The sequence below is a fragment of the Papaver somniferum genome, unplaced genomic scaffold, assembly GCF_003573695.1.
Source record: "Papaver somniferum cultivar HN1 unplaced genomic scaffold, ASM357369v1 unplaced-scaffold_107, whole genome shotgun sequence".
Taxonomy (NCBI): Eukaryota; Viridiplantae; Streptophyta; class Magnoliopsida; order Ranunculales; family Papaveraceae; genus Papaver; species Papaver somniferum.
In genome coordinates this window covers 10,935,317-10,949,631 of record NW_020619603.1, presented here as the reverse complement: position 1 = coordinate 10,949,631, position 14,315 = coordinate 10,935,317, and the positions used below count along the sequence as shown (strand labels likewise).

At 39.1% G+C, this 14,315-nt stretch overlaps 2 protein-coding genes across 5 annotated transcripts; one reads left to right on the top strand and one right to left on the bottom strand.

The window, feature by feature from the left end:
* Nucleotides 1-1,092: 1,092 nt before the first annotated feature.
* Nucleotides 1,093-1,963, bottom strand: LOC113328052. Its single transcript, XM_026575144.1, has 2 exons — nucleotides 1,679-1,963; nucleotides 1,093-1,251 (listed from the first exon to the last, which is right to left on the bottom strand). Exons 1-2 carry the CDS (start codon nucleotides 1,961-1,963, stop codon nucleotides 1,093-1,095), a joined length of 444 nt encoding a protein of 147 aa, XP_026430929.1.
* A 3,091-nt stretch (nucleotides 1,964-5,054) lies between these two features.
* On the top strand, nucleotides 5,055-13,126 carry LOC113327848 (uncharacterized mitochondrial protein AtMg00810-like). 4 transcript variants are annotated; one of them, XM_026574968.1, is made up of 7 exons: nucleotides 5,055-5,237; nucleotides 5,510-5,575; nucleotides 5,881-6,234; nucleotides 6,702-6,855; nucleotides 7,183-7,524; nucleotides 8,269-9,339; nucleotides 11,978-13,126. In XM_026574968.1, the coding sequence occupies exons 6-7, from the start codon at nucleotides 9,314-9,316 to the stop codon at nucleotides 13,086-13,088; spliced, it is 1,137 nt and encodes a 378-aa protein (XP_026430753.1). In that variant the 5' UTR covers nucleotides 5,055-5,237; nucleotides 5,510-5,575; nucleotides 5,881-6,234; nucleotides 6,702-6,855; nucleotides 7,183-7,524; nucleotides 8,269-9,313; the 3' UTR covers nucleotides 13,089-13,126. The 4 variants fall into 4 exon arrangements, with proteins under 4 accessions (XP_026430753.1, XP_026430752.1, XP_026430754.1 ...); XM_026574967.1 differs by lacking the exon at nucleotides 5,510-5,575; XM_026574969.1 differs by lacking the exons at nucleotides 5,510-5,575; nucleotides 5,881-6,234.
* Nucleotides 13,127-14,315: the final 1,189 nt, after the last annotated feature.

The window sequence follows — 14,315 nt, the reverse complement described above, 5'->3', positions numbered from 1 at the left end:
GGAATCCAAACGAAGTCTTCGGGTTCTTTCCACTGTTGCGGATATCCTCAGCACTGCCATTAATAAAACCCCAAAAAAAAAACACTAATTAATAACAACAAACAATTAGAACGTGAGCATCATTTTTAAAATTTTGAAAACATAGGATGATAAGGTTTTTTCACTGAAAACAATAAAATTTGTGAGTGGTTAATAAAACATTTTGAATACAGGGAAAAAGGTTAAATTGAAGTCACATCAAGACTTCCTTCGTGACTCTGATCTAGACTAAAAAATTATGGAGATCCATCCTTACCATTGAAGATACATTTTTTCGGCAAAATTCTATTTCCATTTGTTTTTATCCATAGTGTTTTTCTTTTTATTTCTAGCTTGTTTATACCAAATATCAGGTAAATTTTTTTGACCCTAGCATGGGAGATGCCTTTACGCATGATGAAAAATAAAAAGATGATGACAATAAGCTGAGAATAATACCTGACAAGTGGATGTCCTCTTTGTCTGTGTATTTCTGTGTAAACCATATAATTCAGTAAGAATCAATACATATACTCGTCCAACAAAATCGAAACATCAAACAGTATTACCTATGTCAGGGTCGACAGGAAATCCTTCATCATTAAACACTGTTGTTTCTACAGATTCAGGAGTAGACCATCAGGAGTAGGAGTAGGAGTAGGAGAATTGGATGAATCTGATGAGCAGATGTCTCTGTTAGCCATGTACTCATGTAAGAATCTGGTGGTACTGGGTTGATTCCTCTGATCTTCAAACGTCTCTGAAATTCTCTCCGCAAGTTGTTATCCAATTTCCTTCAAGAAAAAATAAAGTTACAATATAGAACGAGTGCAACAACTGATAGAAATAGAACTACCTATATAATTCCAGTACTTACGCGTAGTCAGGTCCTCTGTAATAGATATTTTCTTCTGGAATCCTTGCATATTTGACACAGAAACTGTCTATCGAAAAGTCATCTGGATAAGCAATGACACCGTACTCCAAAGTAGTCCCGAGAAAATTCGTTTGAGTTACAACTAAGCGAATGCTGGACTGTGGATCACTAGCGCTATCCTTGTTTTGGACATGATTCTAGTCATCACCGGTTTCCTCGATAGTAGAGGAATGATCTGTAGGCATGTGAACTATGACTTTGATCTCATCACCGCCGTAGTCTCCAATCAATGTTATGGTTTGCTCCCATGGTTTATCTTCAATTTTGAAAGGAAACTCACTTGGTGTCTCCACAACCTGCCCAACACATCAAGACATAACTTTACATAAAAATCTTGATTACAGCTTGATAACTATTGCAAAGCAGTTTGTGGTGTGCAACACCCACTTGTAACTCTAATACGAGGAGATATATTAAGTGGCGTGTCATATCTCATCACGGCTATAGTCAATTCTATTTCAATTAATCACTCTTTCCGGCTAAAGAATAGAAAATCTTCCAATTTGACAACCACAGTATATCTCTAGCAGTGTCTTAGATAAATCAACTGGTAGTTATTAGAGAATGATCAGTATCTCCCTAAGGCTGCTTGATGAAGCAGACAGCAAAATTGGAATGAGTAGAGTGGAGTGATGTTCAAATTGTGTGTTTTTGTTGGACCCTAAAGATGAATAACGTAACAAGGTAGGTTCGAAAGATAGAATTTTACAAAAACAAACATACCTTTTTAAGAAGATGTTCAGCAGCTTCCTCACCGGTACCTGTGATTTTATCAGATCCAGACGGTCCCTTCTTACCGGTAGAAGAAGAAGAAGAAGAGAAGTCACGAGTTGGAGTCCGAATTTGATAAATTAAACTGCTACTACTATGGCTGATATTGGTACTGCTGCTGTTCTTCAATTGTTGGGTGATGAAGATGGAAGAAGAAGAGCTGTAATTTCTACGAGCAGTCCTCCTCGAATACGCCAGTAACACCGGGGTTATCGCTTTCTTGATGATTCTCGGCATTTTGATTCATTAATTTGCAGGCATCAGAAATCTCCACATTTTTTTTTCTCTACATAAAGTTAGGTCTTAGATTGATTTGATGATACAAACGGAGGAGGATTTTAGGGATTGGTTTTACCGACTTCGATTTGCTCGTCAAATGGATGGATATGGATCTGGATCTCCTTTTTTAAGTTCGTCCGGCCCAAAAAAAGATAAGATGGTTATTATGGTCACTTTATATATGATAAGGGCAGCCAACGATCAGATTTAGTAGTAAAAATTTTACGGATCCATCTTTTAACTTAGAGCAGTTCCTATGGAATGAACAAACTCAGAGTTTCTTCATTTTCCTCCACTATGGAACGAACAAACATGAAAAATGGATGTTCAAATCAACAAATATGTTGCTTTGAACATTGAGTCGGAACATCTAGCGCGCGTCTGTGTTAAAGACGGGTGTCCTTGCTACCAATGCTGGCGTATGAAGAAATAAAGCCAGCGTGTGTACTTACAATGCGTGTGTTTAATTATAGCACCCGCGTCCGTATCAAGAACGCCAGTGTCGGACCCAATGGCGCGAACGGCTCAATCTGAACGGCTGCAAAAACCTTTGGTCCAACGATACATTTTTTTAAATCTATAAATACTCCTCATTTCAACTCTAAATTCATACATTCTACACATTCTTTCCTCTCAAATCATCTACAAAAATGCCTCCCAGAGTTCGTTTTGTTAGATTCACTCAACAAGAGGATTTAGCTATTTGCAGAGCCTACGTTTTTCAAACACAAGATGTTGCCGCTGATGTTGCTACGGTAGGAATGTATCACAATCAACGTTCTGGCAGAAAGTTTTTGAAATGTTCGTTGCTGAAACGATGAACATTAATAGGAGTGATTGTCACGGATTAACGCATCGTTTTAGTGTAATTAGTTGTAATGTATCGAAGTTCATCTCTCAACTAATGGAATCACAAAAATAAGCTCGACGGTGAATCCGAAGTGGAACCCAGAACTCTAGCGATGTGGCCAGTATCTCACCACGGTCGTCCTTTCGACTTCCATGCTTGTTTCAACATTCTTAGGGTGCTCATCAAATACGATCCCTACATCGCCCTAGGAATTCTACCACCCGCCAAGAACTGACGCCGCCTATGTAGTAGTTGTTTTAATCTGATGTATTTCTTTTATTCTCATGTATGGTGTGGTTGTTCGATGCATTATGTTTTTATTTATGAAACTGATGGTGCAATGTTTGATGGAGGAAAAATTTAAATTACTTGATATTGATGGTTTTAGATAATCGTAATAACACAAAATAAACAACAAATTAAATAACATAATACCATAGTGAGTCTATTTGTCCTACAACTTCAATCAGCCCACTCCACCAAAAAACACATGGGACATTCCCAGAAATGCCTTCCATATGTGTCTTCTTCAGAAGAAGTCCGCAAATGCATAAAAGTCCTGCAACTGGGCTTTGGGCATGAACTGATTCGCTGTGAACAATGTTTGCATTCGTGATCTCCATATCCACAATACTTGCAGTGTAATAACTCCTTCTTCAATTTGGATTTAAGTTTGAAGTTTTTGCAGAGTGTTGCAATCTTTTCTTCTTCTTCTTCTTTTTTAATCTTCATAGCATCATCTAGCATATGTGGTTCGTATGGACAATTGGGATCTTGACATTGCAAATACCTGAGCTTTTTCGATTGTGATTCAATCACCATTCTGATGCGTGAACAACCTTCACGCGGACACTTTGAATACATCCAAGGACATTGCATAAGACTGTGGTTATCCATGAAACATAATGGAAAAACCTCTTTTTCTTCGACACATAATATTTTCTTCGATTTGCCTTTAGAAACACATGGTGGATGATGACAAAGAAATCGGTTGGTTTGGTTTAGAATAAAACCTAGTGATCAATTTGATCAAAATAGTGTAGGAATCTAGAGTTTAATAAGAGGAACATGTCATCAATATATTGGGTTCAAATTTATTATCATTTGGACTCTAATTCTTTTTGGGTCCAATCTTGCATGGATAGTGCACAACTGTACATATAAAATTATCCATGGGTCCTCCCTCATTTTTAGGTTCTAACCCGAGGAAAATCATTGTATTATGCTAATCAATAAAACACCAGTCACCAAGGGGATCCAAACGTGGATGTAAACATAATTCACCGAACCACGTTGATCTCGTGTCACCTTTATTTATCTTCTATTCATTTTCTAACCCTGATTTCAAATCATCATTATCAAATCAATCGTGTTTTGTGCCTAAAAGTAATTTTTGGTACAAATACCGATGTACTATATCTGTATATATAATAGTATAACTAAGTATCGGTACCAATACCCGTTATGGTGAACCATGTATTGGTGGGTTGAATTTTCACCATTTTTATCTCACTCCATTAGAACCGCGAAATTCAATCATGATCGTATCTAAAATAAGTTTGTGGTGATGCTCCTTGAAAAAAACTGATCAAATAACGCACAGGTTCACGAAAGTAAAGGATTTCAAAAGCGAGTATGAAAATAGCAACCTCCTTATATTAACAACCTCTATATATATTGATAATTTTATTCGTTACTAAGAAAAGAATATTAATATTACGGAGGTTCTAATGTATTTTTTTGTTCGGGTGACGTTGAAAATAGCAAAATACAAATAATTTGGGACGGAGGGAGTATTACGGACGTAATGTATTTGTTAGTATTTTGTTTGGGGGGGGGGGGGGGCGATGTGACGTTGAGAATGGAAAAACATGGGCCAAGACCTCACCCTCGCAGCTTCAGCAGCCCAGTGAGGAACGGTTTTAAGTGCTGCGTTGTAAGGGGCAACTAAGTAATTTTGAAAGTTCATCTTCCATGGTTTAGATCTACGGTAGACTTATCCTCTTCATTTCTTCCTCCTTCTCACTCTGAAATGGAGAAAACCATACAAACCCCAGCCAGATGAATACTCCAGGAGGATTACTCGATTCCAACGTACGCCAATCAAATCATAAAAACCAGCTGCAAAGGAGAAATATGCTTGTAAATGAATGATAGTCAAATGAAAATTATCAGTAAAATAAAGATGATATTGAAGAAGAAGATGTAAGAAGACAAGTACAGATCGTTTTACTGGACATAGAACTACAATTGAATTTAATTTAAATCTGTGTTTACGAAGAAGATGGTGTGAGATGTGATGAATTTTAAGCTGAATCTATAGTTTAATTGATATTGTCAAGATGCTCCACTTAAAAGACTACTGATTTTTTGGTTTTTCAGGTATGAATTTGATTTGTGGTGGTGATTTTTTAAACGTATGTTGATGTGAATTTTGATTTTAAGATGTTTCTGGTAATGCAATTTTATGATGAAATCGGAGTAGACATTGGTTGATGAGCTTATGTGCTTGATTTGAATGTAGCCTATGTAGTAGAATGCGTTTGACCTAGCGAAAAAAAGTAAATGAGACTTAACATTTCAGACACTAAGTGTCAATTGTAAAAAGACATTTGATGCCAAACTGACTAGAAAGCACCAACCTGTGTGTGTAGGATTTGAGTGGCTCGTCTAATCTGAGGTCTTATCTGGAGTCTGAAGAGGAGATTTCTTAATGCTTGGTGCTCATCAGTGTTTAAGTGCATTTCTTTGCTTCATTAGGGACTGTTTTGTTCATCAAGACTAAACATATTTCAATGCCACATAATGATGTCAATTGCTTCTGCCATTGCCCAATTTATCTTTTTCACGTAACTGAAATACATGAATTTTGAGCTCTAGAAATGTCCCTGAACTTGAATTGGCATTCAGCTATATTTCTGTAGCGAGCTTAAGTAGGGCAACTGGTATTACGGAATAAAGTATTTTGCAACTCTAGGTTGGTCACTGGCGATACTAACTTTGATGATCTTAAAATTTGGTGCAGGGGAAGTATTTAAATACTTTGAAGTGATGGTAGTGCATATTATGTGGCTCCTGAAGTATTTTGACTGCATTACGGAGCAGAAGCTGATATCTGGAGTGTTGATGTGATACTGTACATTCTTCTTAGTGGAGTCCCAGCCACATGGCAGTGTCACGTCTTGGTTATGAATTATGTAATAGCAAACTTGAAACCAACACAGGGATTTCCAGTTTTGGCAGGGAATCAAATACTTAGCTTTTTTGTGTTGTTGAAAACGGTGCTCAAGTTGGTGCAAATATCTTATCTTATCTGGGAATCTTTTTAGACCAAGCAAGAGCACTTGATGAACTTATTCCACACTGGAAACAACAACAGGTCAGTGTACTCTTCTTCATACCATGTTTTGTACTGTATTCATTTAAAAAAAATTCCATGATTGTTAGGTGAAATTGTAAAATGTCATATATTACATATGAATGTAACCTTAGGCCAGATTACAATCATTTATCCTAGGATCTCTACAGAATGGTCTTTTAAGCGTACTCGCCAAATAGCTCCTAAAGGTTGTAGATGTTATCAATCAAAATCCCCCTAGATTTGCCCTTTTTTTGCCGCCACCCAATGAGACTTTCTTTTGGGGGTCCTTCTGTATCTTCAATCCTGGATCCAGCACTGATCTTGGATGATATCATGTGGGATTTCCTTTAAAAGTTCCCATATGGTGATATACACAAATAACTATGAGCATCACTTTTGTTTTATTTTTTTGGTGTTTAATTTCTGACATTTTTTTGGTGTTTAATTTCTGACACTGGCATTACCTTTTACCTTGTTTCTTCTAGTATTGTTGTTAAAGGAGTTGTTTGCAAGAAGAATGTTTCCAACCGGCGGGTGACTTCAAAAATTGAGAAGCCTCGTTTTCTTATCCTTGGCGGAGCTCTTGAGTATCAACGGGTGTCTAATCATTTATCAAGTTTTGATACTCTACTGCAGCAGGTTGTTACCCTTTACGTTTTGCTATCATTCATCAGTTTAACTTATTGGATTGCGATTTTACATTATTAAATATCTTTTTCTTTCAGTTAGTTTTTATTTTGTTTGATCTTAGTATAATCCAGATGATGTAATAGTATATGTAAAAGATAAAATTTAAAATCAAACAAACCATTTCGTGATGGATTAGTCATATGGGCATGTATTCATACCTGTGTTGGAATTTGGATAGCGAGACACATGTTTAGATCCATATTTCATTGGTATGGACTGGGTTTTTCTTTGTTTCCTTGAATTTTTGTTCTTATTGTCTCACTTTTTTTGATATAGGAAACAGATCATTTGAAGATGGCAGTAGCAAAGATAGTTGCTCATCATCCCAATATCTTACTGGTAGAAATCAGTTCACGTTTCACTCAAGAATACCTCTTTGAAAAAAACATCTCTTGTTCTCAATATCAAGAGGCCTTTGTTAGAGCGCGTGTGGCACGCTGCACAGGTGCACAAATAGTTCCTTCAATTGATCATCTTTCCACTCAAAAGCCGGGTTATTGTGAAGCATTCCACATGGAGAAGTTCCTTGAAGCACATGGGAGCGCTGGGCAGGGAGGAAAGAAATTGGTGAAGACACTTATGTTTTTTGAAGGGAGCCTCAAGCCATTTGGTTGTACTGTAAGTTCTGCAACTCATTACAGTTCACTTTTCTTAATTTATTGGAATATTGTCTGCGCCTTGTAGACTTCAGTGCAATCCATAACTTGAGCATAACACATCTAAAGTGCCTATACCCCTTAGTCACCAGGAACTCCTAGCGTATGAGCGTTTTTCAGTGAAAAGCGCATTTTTGCGTACCTCAGTGAGGAACGCGCTGGGAACGTGTTCCTAGCAAGGGAGGAACCTTGCAATAAATTTAACAATTAAGAAAGATATCGTGGATATATCAAAGAAGAAAAAAAGATCTATTTCTGTAAAGATATAGCAAGAAGATTTTCTAGATTTATTTTGTTCCTTTTTTAGATATATTTCTTCTAGCAACCGATAAATAAATATATAAATAACTTTTTCTCCTCCTTCTAACCTTTATGTATCATTAATATATCTATGAAATTTAATTTATACTATATGATTTATATTTTACGTTCCCCACACGTTCCCAGTTCCTCATTTTTGAGTATTTCACGTATTTTCGTTTCGGTACTCGCTCCCCTTCCCGTCCTCGTTCCCGTTCCTGGTGACTAAGCTATACCCATCCGTTGGAATCTTTGATAGAGTATTCTCTTATTTAAATACTCCTATGTTTAAAGGGTAAATAAAGAATTTGGGTAAAAGGTAACTTTTCTTACGAGTTAAGAACAGTTTGGTACTATTTCACACTTGTCCACATTCACTCTGTTCTACCATTTTATACGATTGCAGGTTCAATAAAATGGTCGCTTGCTTTGGATATGCATCGATGGATGTTCACTCAGTATACCTTCCACCCTCAAAACTTGATTTCAGCTACGAAAATCCAGAATGGTTACAGATAGAGGTCAATCAGGAGTCTATACAAAAATGTACGGAGGAGTCTGCAAGTGGTGCAGAAAAGCTTGTATCAACAAACTCAAATTCCAAGCAAAGTGGTAAAGATTCTCCCTGTGATAAAAAGTGCAAGCTGGATGGAAACAGTGAGCAGGTGGATTCTTCACAGATCATAACACCACAGGGTCCAGGCCACATCTTTTATCAAGCTTAAGTTCAAATGCCCCGACCAATCCTTTGGAGACTGAAAACACATGTGGGAGGGCAATCTCAGAGGATCAGTTTCCGATTGTAGTGAACCTTGATGCAGCATGGACTAGTAAAAACATGCCAGGGAGTACGATACTGGAATTAATGGTGAAGTGGCAGCAGATTCATTAACCCAAGACAAAACTCATATGAAGTTGTTAAAGTTGGAAAAGCGTTTCGAAGACCTGGGTATGGCTGAGGTCACTGAATCTCATCATCCCGTGAAAGGAGCAGATAACTCAGACGACAACAACACGGGTTGGATTAGGATGCCTCTGGGTGGTTTATGATTCATTGAATCTTCTTCAGTCGTTTCATTCTTTCGATGAAACAGAAGCCTCTGAATCGTTTAGAAATCTTGGGTCTATGGATAGTAGCATTTTATCCATGTCTGGTCCTTGGAGCTCTTTGATTCCAGTCCGCTCAAGGAGTTGCTTGTTAGAGTGGCATTCAGTGACAATGGTCCATTTGGAAGGTGAAGTATGTGCAAAGGGGTTTGAAGTCTTAAGGAGGACATCTGAGCTAGATTTCGTAAGGTCCCTGAATCTCAGGGTGGTAAGAGCAACACCTATTTTACTAAATCACTGGACGATCAGTTTATCATTAAAGGGTTAACGAAGAGAGAAATATGGTCATTTATCAAGTTTGCAGCAGCGTATTTGAAGTTTTTATCTGAATCGATTGCAACAAGATGCACAACTTGCCTGGATCTACCAGGTATCTTATTCACTGTTTTTTATACGAAAATTGGACAAATAGCTCAATATCGACATCTCAGTATTTGAAGCTTAGAACATCGTAACAATCATTATAATAACATTCTAGGAGTCACAACACAGTGCATGTGGAAAAAGACATACATCACTAGTAGAAACACCACTGTTGAGCTAGATGTAGAAAAACAAAGAACAATATAATAGACAATATATTGTCAGAATATTTAGTTACCTTTCTGTTATTTAGTTACCTTTCTGTTCTGGGAGAATATTGGATTTGCATTGACTTCTCCCAGATTTCCTGTAATATACAAAACTCTACTTATATGAGTTTATAGAATAAGAAACAGGAGGATTGATTACCAAAACTCTGACAAAGAATCCTTACATAAAAAATCCTTACATCCGGCTTTCGCCGTTTCTAACATCAAAGTTTTGATCCTATTAATCTAGATATCAAACAGGACGAGTATTCTTCATGGGTTTTCCTGTTTCAACTTCATCTTCAAGCACATAGCCTACTTTTTCTTATTGAAATGGAAATAGCATTCCGGTAACTGCTAGCGGCTCTAGGTTCATAAATCTCCCATCTCACACTCTTCACCTCAAAAATACTCTAGTCGTTCCTTCCATCATCAAAAACTTAATCTCTGTTCGTAAATTTACCACTGATAATCATGTGTCTGTTGAGTTTGATCCTTATGGTTTTTCTGTGAAAGACTTGAGCTCGAGGAAGACTATTCTACGATGTGATAGTTCCGGGGAGCTCTATCCCATCACTACATCTGCCGTGCCATCCTCCTTCCCATCACCACCTCACCAATTTTCTCTTGCCGTCTGTTCACCTGACATTTGGCACGGACGTCTTGGCCACCCTGTAAAGGCTGTCTTAGATGTTTTACGTACAAAGTCTTTTATTAAATGTAATAAGGATCATTCCCCCAATCTTTGTCATTCTTGTCAAATTAGCAAACATGTTCGTCTTCCCTTTTATGACTCTCATTCTACCGGTGTTGCTCCTTTTGATATAATTCATAGTGATTTGTGGACATCTCCGTTGAATATAGATACGGGGTTTCGTTATTATCTTCTCCTATTGGATGATTTCACTAATTATTTATGGGTTTTTCCACTAAAATTAAAATCCCAAGTCTTCACCAAATTTTTGGAGTTTCAATCCTCTGTTCAAACTCAATTTGAACGCCGAATTAAATCTTTCCAATGTGACATGGGTCGCGAATTTGACAATTCCTCTTTTCATAATTTTGCTAGTCAACACGGTTTAGTATTTCGCTTCTCTTGTCCTCATACATCTTCTCAAAATGGTAGGGCCGAACGTATGATTCGCCGAATTAATGATATCACCCGTACTCTCATGTCCCATGCCTCCATTCCTCCCAAGTATTGGGTCTATTCTCTTCTTATGGCCGTATACCTCCACAATATCATCCCCACTAAAACTCTCCATTTCAAATCACCGATGTCCATCTTGTATAGACGCCAACCCACATATGATCATCTTCGTATTTTTGGTTGTCTTTGCTACCCTAATCTTTCTTCCACAACACCACACAAACTTGCCCCGCGCTCCACTAGGTGTGTCTTTCTTGGCTTCCCACCTAATCATCGTGGTTATCGTTGTCTTGACATTTCCACAAACAAATTCATCATTTCAAGACATGTCACGTTTGATGAAAACGTCTTCCCATTTTCAACCCCATCTCTTTCCGGTCATTCCCCTTCGCAAGACTCACCAATCCATCCTTCCTACTCATTCCTAGACTACTCTCCCTATCCATTTTCTGTTACCCCATCCTCTCCTGTTGCGTCCTCATCTTCTGGCTCAAGCCCATCCAACACATCTCCCACGACTTCTTCCATTCCTGCGTCCTCACCTTCTGACCCAGGCCCAACCAACCCATCTCCATACACGCCTCCTCACCGTCGGCCCAACTCATCTTCTCCTTGCTGGCTTGCTCCACTACCCAGTCTATTCATACCCAACTACCATCTCTCCCTTCTACACAGCCCACCAATTCTCAGCCCACTTCACTTCACTCCCCGCTCCCGAACACCAACCCTGAACAACAACATTCTGTTGCTGCCTCCCCCACACGTCCGGCCACGCGGGCTTCCCGTGGTATATTCCGACCAATCCAAAAACTCAACCTAAATGTTCAAACTCCAACTCCCATTTCCCCTCTTCCCCGTTCCTATCTATATGCCCTTAGGGACCCAAACTGGAATCCTTCCATGCATGACGAATACAATGCTTTGATGGAGACGGGTACCTGGGATCTTGTTCCTCTTCCACCCGATGCTCACATCATCCGGTCCATGTGGCTGTTCCGTCACAAATTTCATGCTGATGGTACCTTGCAGCGGTACAAGGCTCGTCTCTTAGCGAATGGGAAATCCCAACAGGTGGGTGTTGACTGTTTTGAGACGTTTAGTCCGGTTGTCAAACCGGCAACTATATGCACCGTGCTCAGTATTGCTACCTCACGATCATGGCGTATTCATCAACTAGACGTCAAAAACGCATTTCTTCATGGTGATTTGGCTGAGACTGTATATATGCATCAACCACCGGGTTTTGTTGATTCTACTCATCCCGATTACGTCTGTCGCCTCCGCAGATCCCTTTATGGACTCAAGCAGGCTCCTCGGGCATGGTTTCAGCGATTTGAGCGGTTTATTACTGGTTATGGTTTTCGTGGCAGTATTTGTGATCCATCCCTATTTGTTTATCACTCCGGTTCGGAAACTGCATACCTACTACTATATGTTGATGATATAATCTTAACCGCTTCTACTGATGCTCTTCTAGGTCATTTTATTGCCTTGATGAAACGTGAATTTTCTATGACTGATCTTGGCACGTTACATCAATTTCTGGGTATTACTGTGACTCACACGGATTCGAGCCTCTTTCTGTCACAATCTTCATATGCGCAGGATATCATCGCTCGTGCTTCGATGACAAACTGCAATCCAGTCGCTACTCCGGTAGATACTCAATCGAAGCTCGGTACTACATCAGGACCTCCACTTCAGGATCCAACTTTATACAGAAGTCTAGCCGGAGATCTTCAATACCTGACTTTCACTCGTCCCGATATTTCATATGCCGTGCAGCAGGTTTGTCTATTTATGCATGACCCTCGGGAATCACATATGCAGGCTATGAAACGCATTCTCAGGTATCTTCAGGGTACCCTTGATCACGGACTACCACTATCAGCTTCTACTATTACTGGTTTGACTGCTTACTCTGATGCTGACTGGGAGGGTTGTCCGGATTCTCGACGATCGACCTCAGGCTATTGCATTTTTCTTGGAGACAACCTGATATCTTGGTCATCCAAACGACAAGATATCGTCTCTCGTTCCAGTGCAGAGGCCGAATACAGAGGGGTTGCTAATGCTGTTGCTGAAACTACTTGGTTACGCAATTTGCTTCTCGAGCTTCACATCCCTCTACGACGTGCCACTATTGTCTACTGTGATAACGTTAGTGCAGTCTACATGTCAAGAGATCCTGTTCAGCACCAACGCACAAAACATGTGGAGATTGACATTCATTTTGTACGAGAGCGGGTACGTATCGGTCATATCCATGTTTTGCACATCCCCTCTGACAGTCAATACGCCGATATCTTCACCAAGGGTCTCCCTCGAGTATTGTTTGTTCGTTTCCGTTCTAGTCTCAACGTCTGCTCCTCCCCCGTTTCGAGTAAGGGGGTGTAATAGACAATATATTGTCAGAATATTTAGTTACCTTTCTGTTATTTAGTTACCTTTCTGTTCTGGGAGAATATTGGATTTGCATTGACTTTTCCCATATTTCCTGTAATATACAAAACTCTACTTATATGAGTTTATGGAATAAGAAACAGGAGGACTGATTACCAAAACTCTGACACAATATACTACTACTACATTCTAGTAACAAGGACAATACGACATACATGATAGAAAAGGAAGCTTCGGTAGCTGGAAGTATTACTCATTTTCATTTCTTTGCTTGCAACTTTGTACTTTCAGGGGGGACTTGATTGGATTTCATGGTTTCCTGTTTCAAATTGAATGCACTTAGAGAACGCTGGACTGAAGCCCCGTGATCCGTCTTGATGAAACCTTTCCTGTTGCGGTCCCTCTCCAGAATACGATTCAGCAAATGATGAAGATCGTTCTCCTTGGGCCTGGTAATAATGCAATCCCCTGGTAACTTGACAGTATTAGCGAGGAAGTCTGGGCATAGTTGAAAAGCTGAAGTGATTCCAGTTCCAACGGCCATTCGAATTGGTTATATGTGCCTGAATCCTCTGCATTATCTTTTGATACAACACTAGATATTTCTTCTCATACAAATCCAATTTTACTAGTGCTTCCATGTCATGAATGTGAGGTCTTAGTCTTTTATCCATCAAGATCTTAATGACAAATCTGTTATCTGTTGTAATGGTAACCAATCTCTTGACTTGCTCTTTCTACTTCTAACAACTCATAAAAGTCAATATCTTCATTTGGGTCATCTGTGACCATCATTTCTCCGGGGCTCCATCGAGGAATTTCGGACTATGAAGCCACCTCCAGCCCTAGGAGGTGCATTTTGAGTTTTTTTCTTAGCAGCATCTGTAGGAGTTGCATCTTTCTTGACTAGTGCCGCATCCGAACACAATCTAAACCAATTCTCGTAAGGTGGCCTGTGTGTAACGATGTATTTCTGATTACTAGGTGTTACTATTGATGGAATCGGAATCCAATATGGGGGTTTTGTGAGATTCATCTTCTCAAAGACATAACTTGAGAAGGGAAAATTTTCACCAAATAATGGTTTGGACCCTGTGAGAACCCTAATGGGCTTACTGTTCTTACGTAGGCATAGATAACTAGTTTCTCTGGAATGATTTTTTTAGGGACCATGGTTTTTTTTTGAGGGGACCATGGTTTTATTAGGCCACCTTCCCTATA

Bases quoted from the DNA above. Each gene is read 5' to 3' on its own strand.
- LOC113328052 (XM_026575144.1), bottom strand. From the start codon at position 1,963: ATGCCGAGAATCATCAAGAAAGCGATAACCCCGGTGTTACTGGCGTAT. The intron at 1,252-1,678 runs GTATGTTTGTTT...TGTGTTGGGCAG, and splicing joins CTGAACATCTTCTTAAAAAG to GTTGTGGAGACACCAAGTGA.
- LOC113327848 (XM_026574969.1), top strand. From the start codon at position 9,314: ATGCACAACTTGCCTGGATCTACCAG. The intron at 9,340-11,977 runs GTATCTTATTCA...TCGCCTCCGCAG, and splicing joins AACTTGCCTGGATCTACCAG to ATCCCTTTATGGACTCAAGC.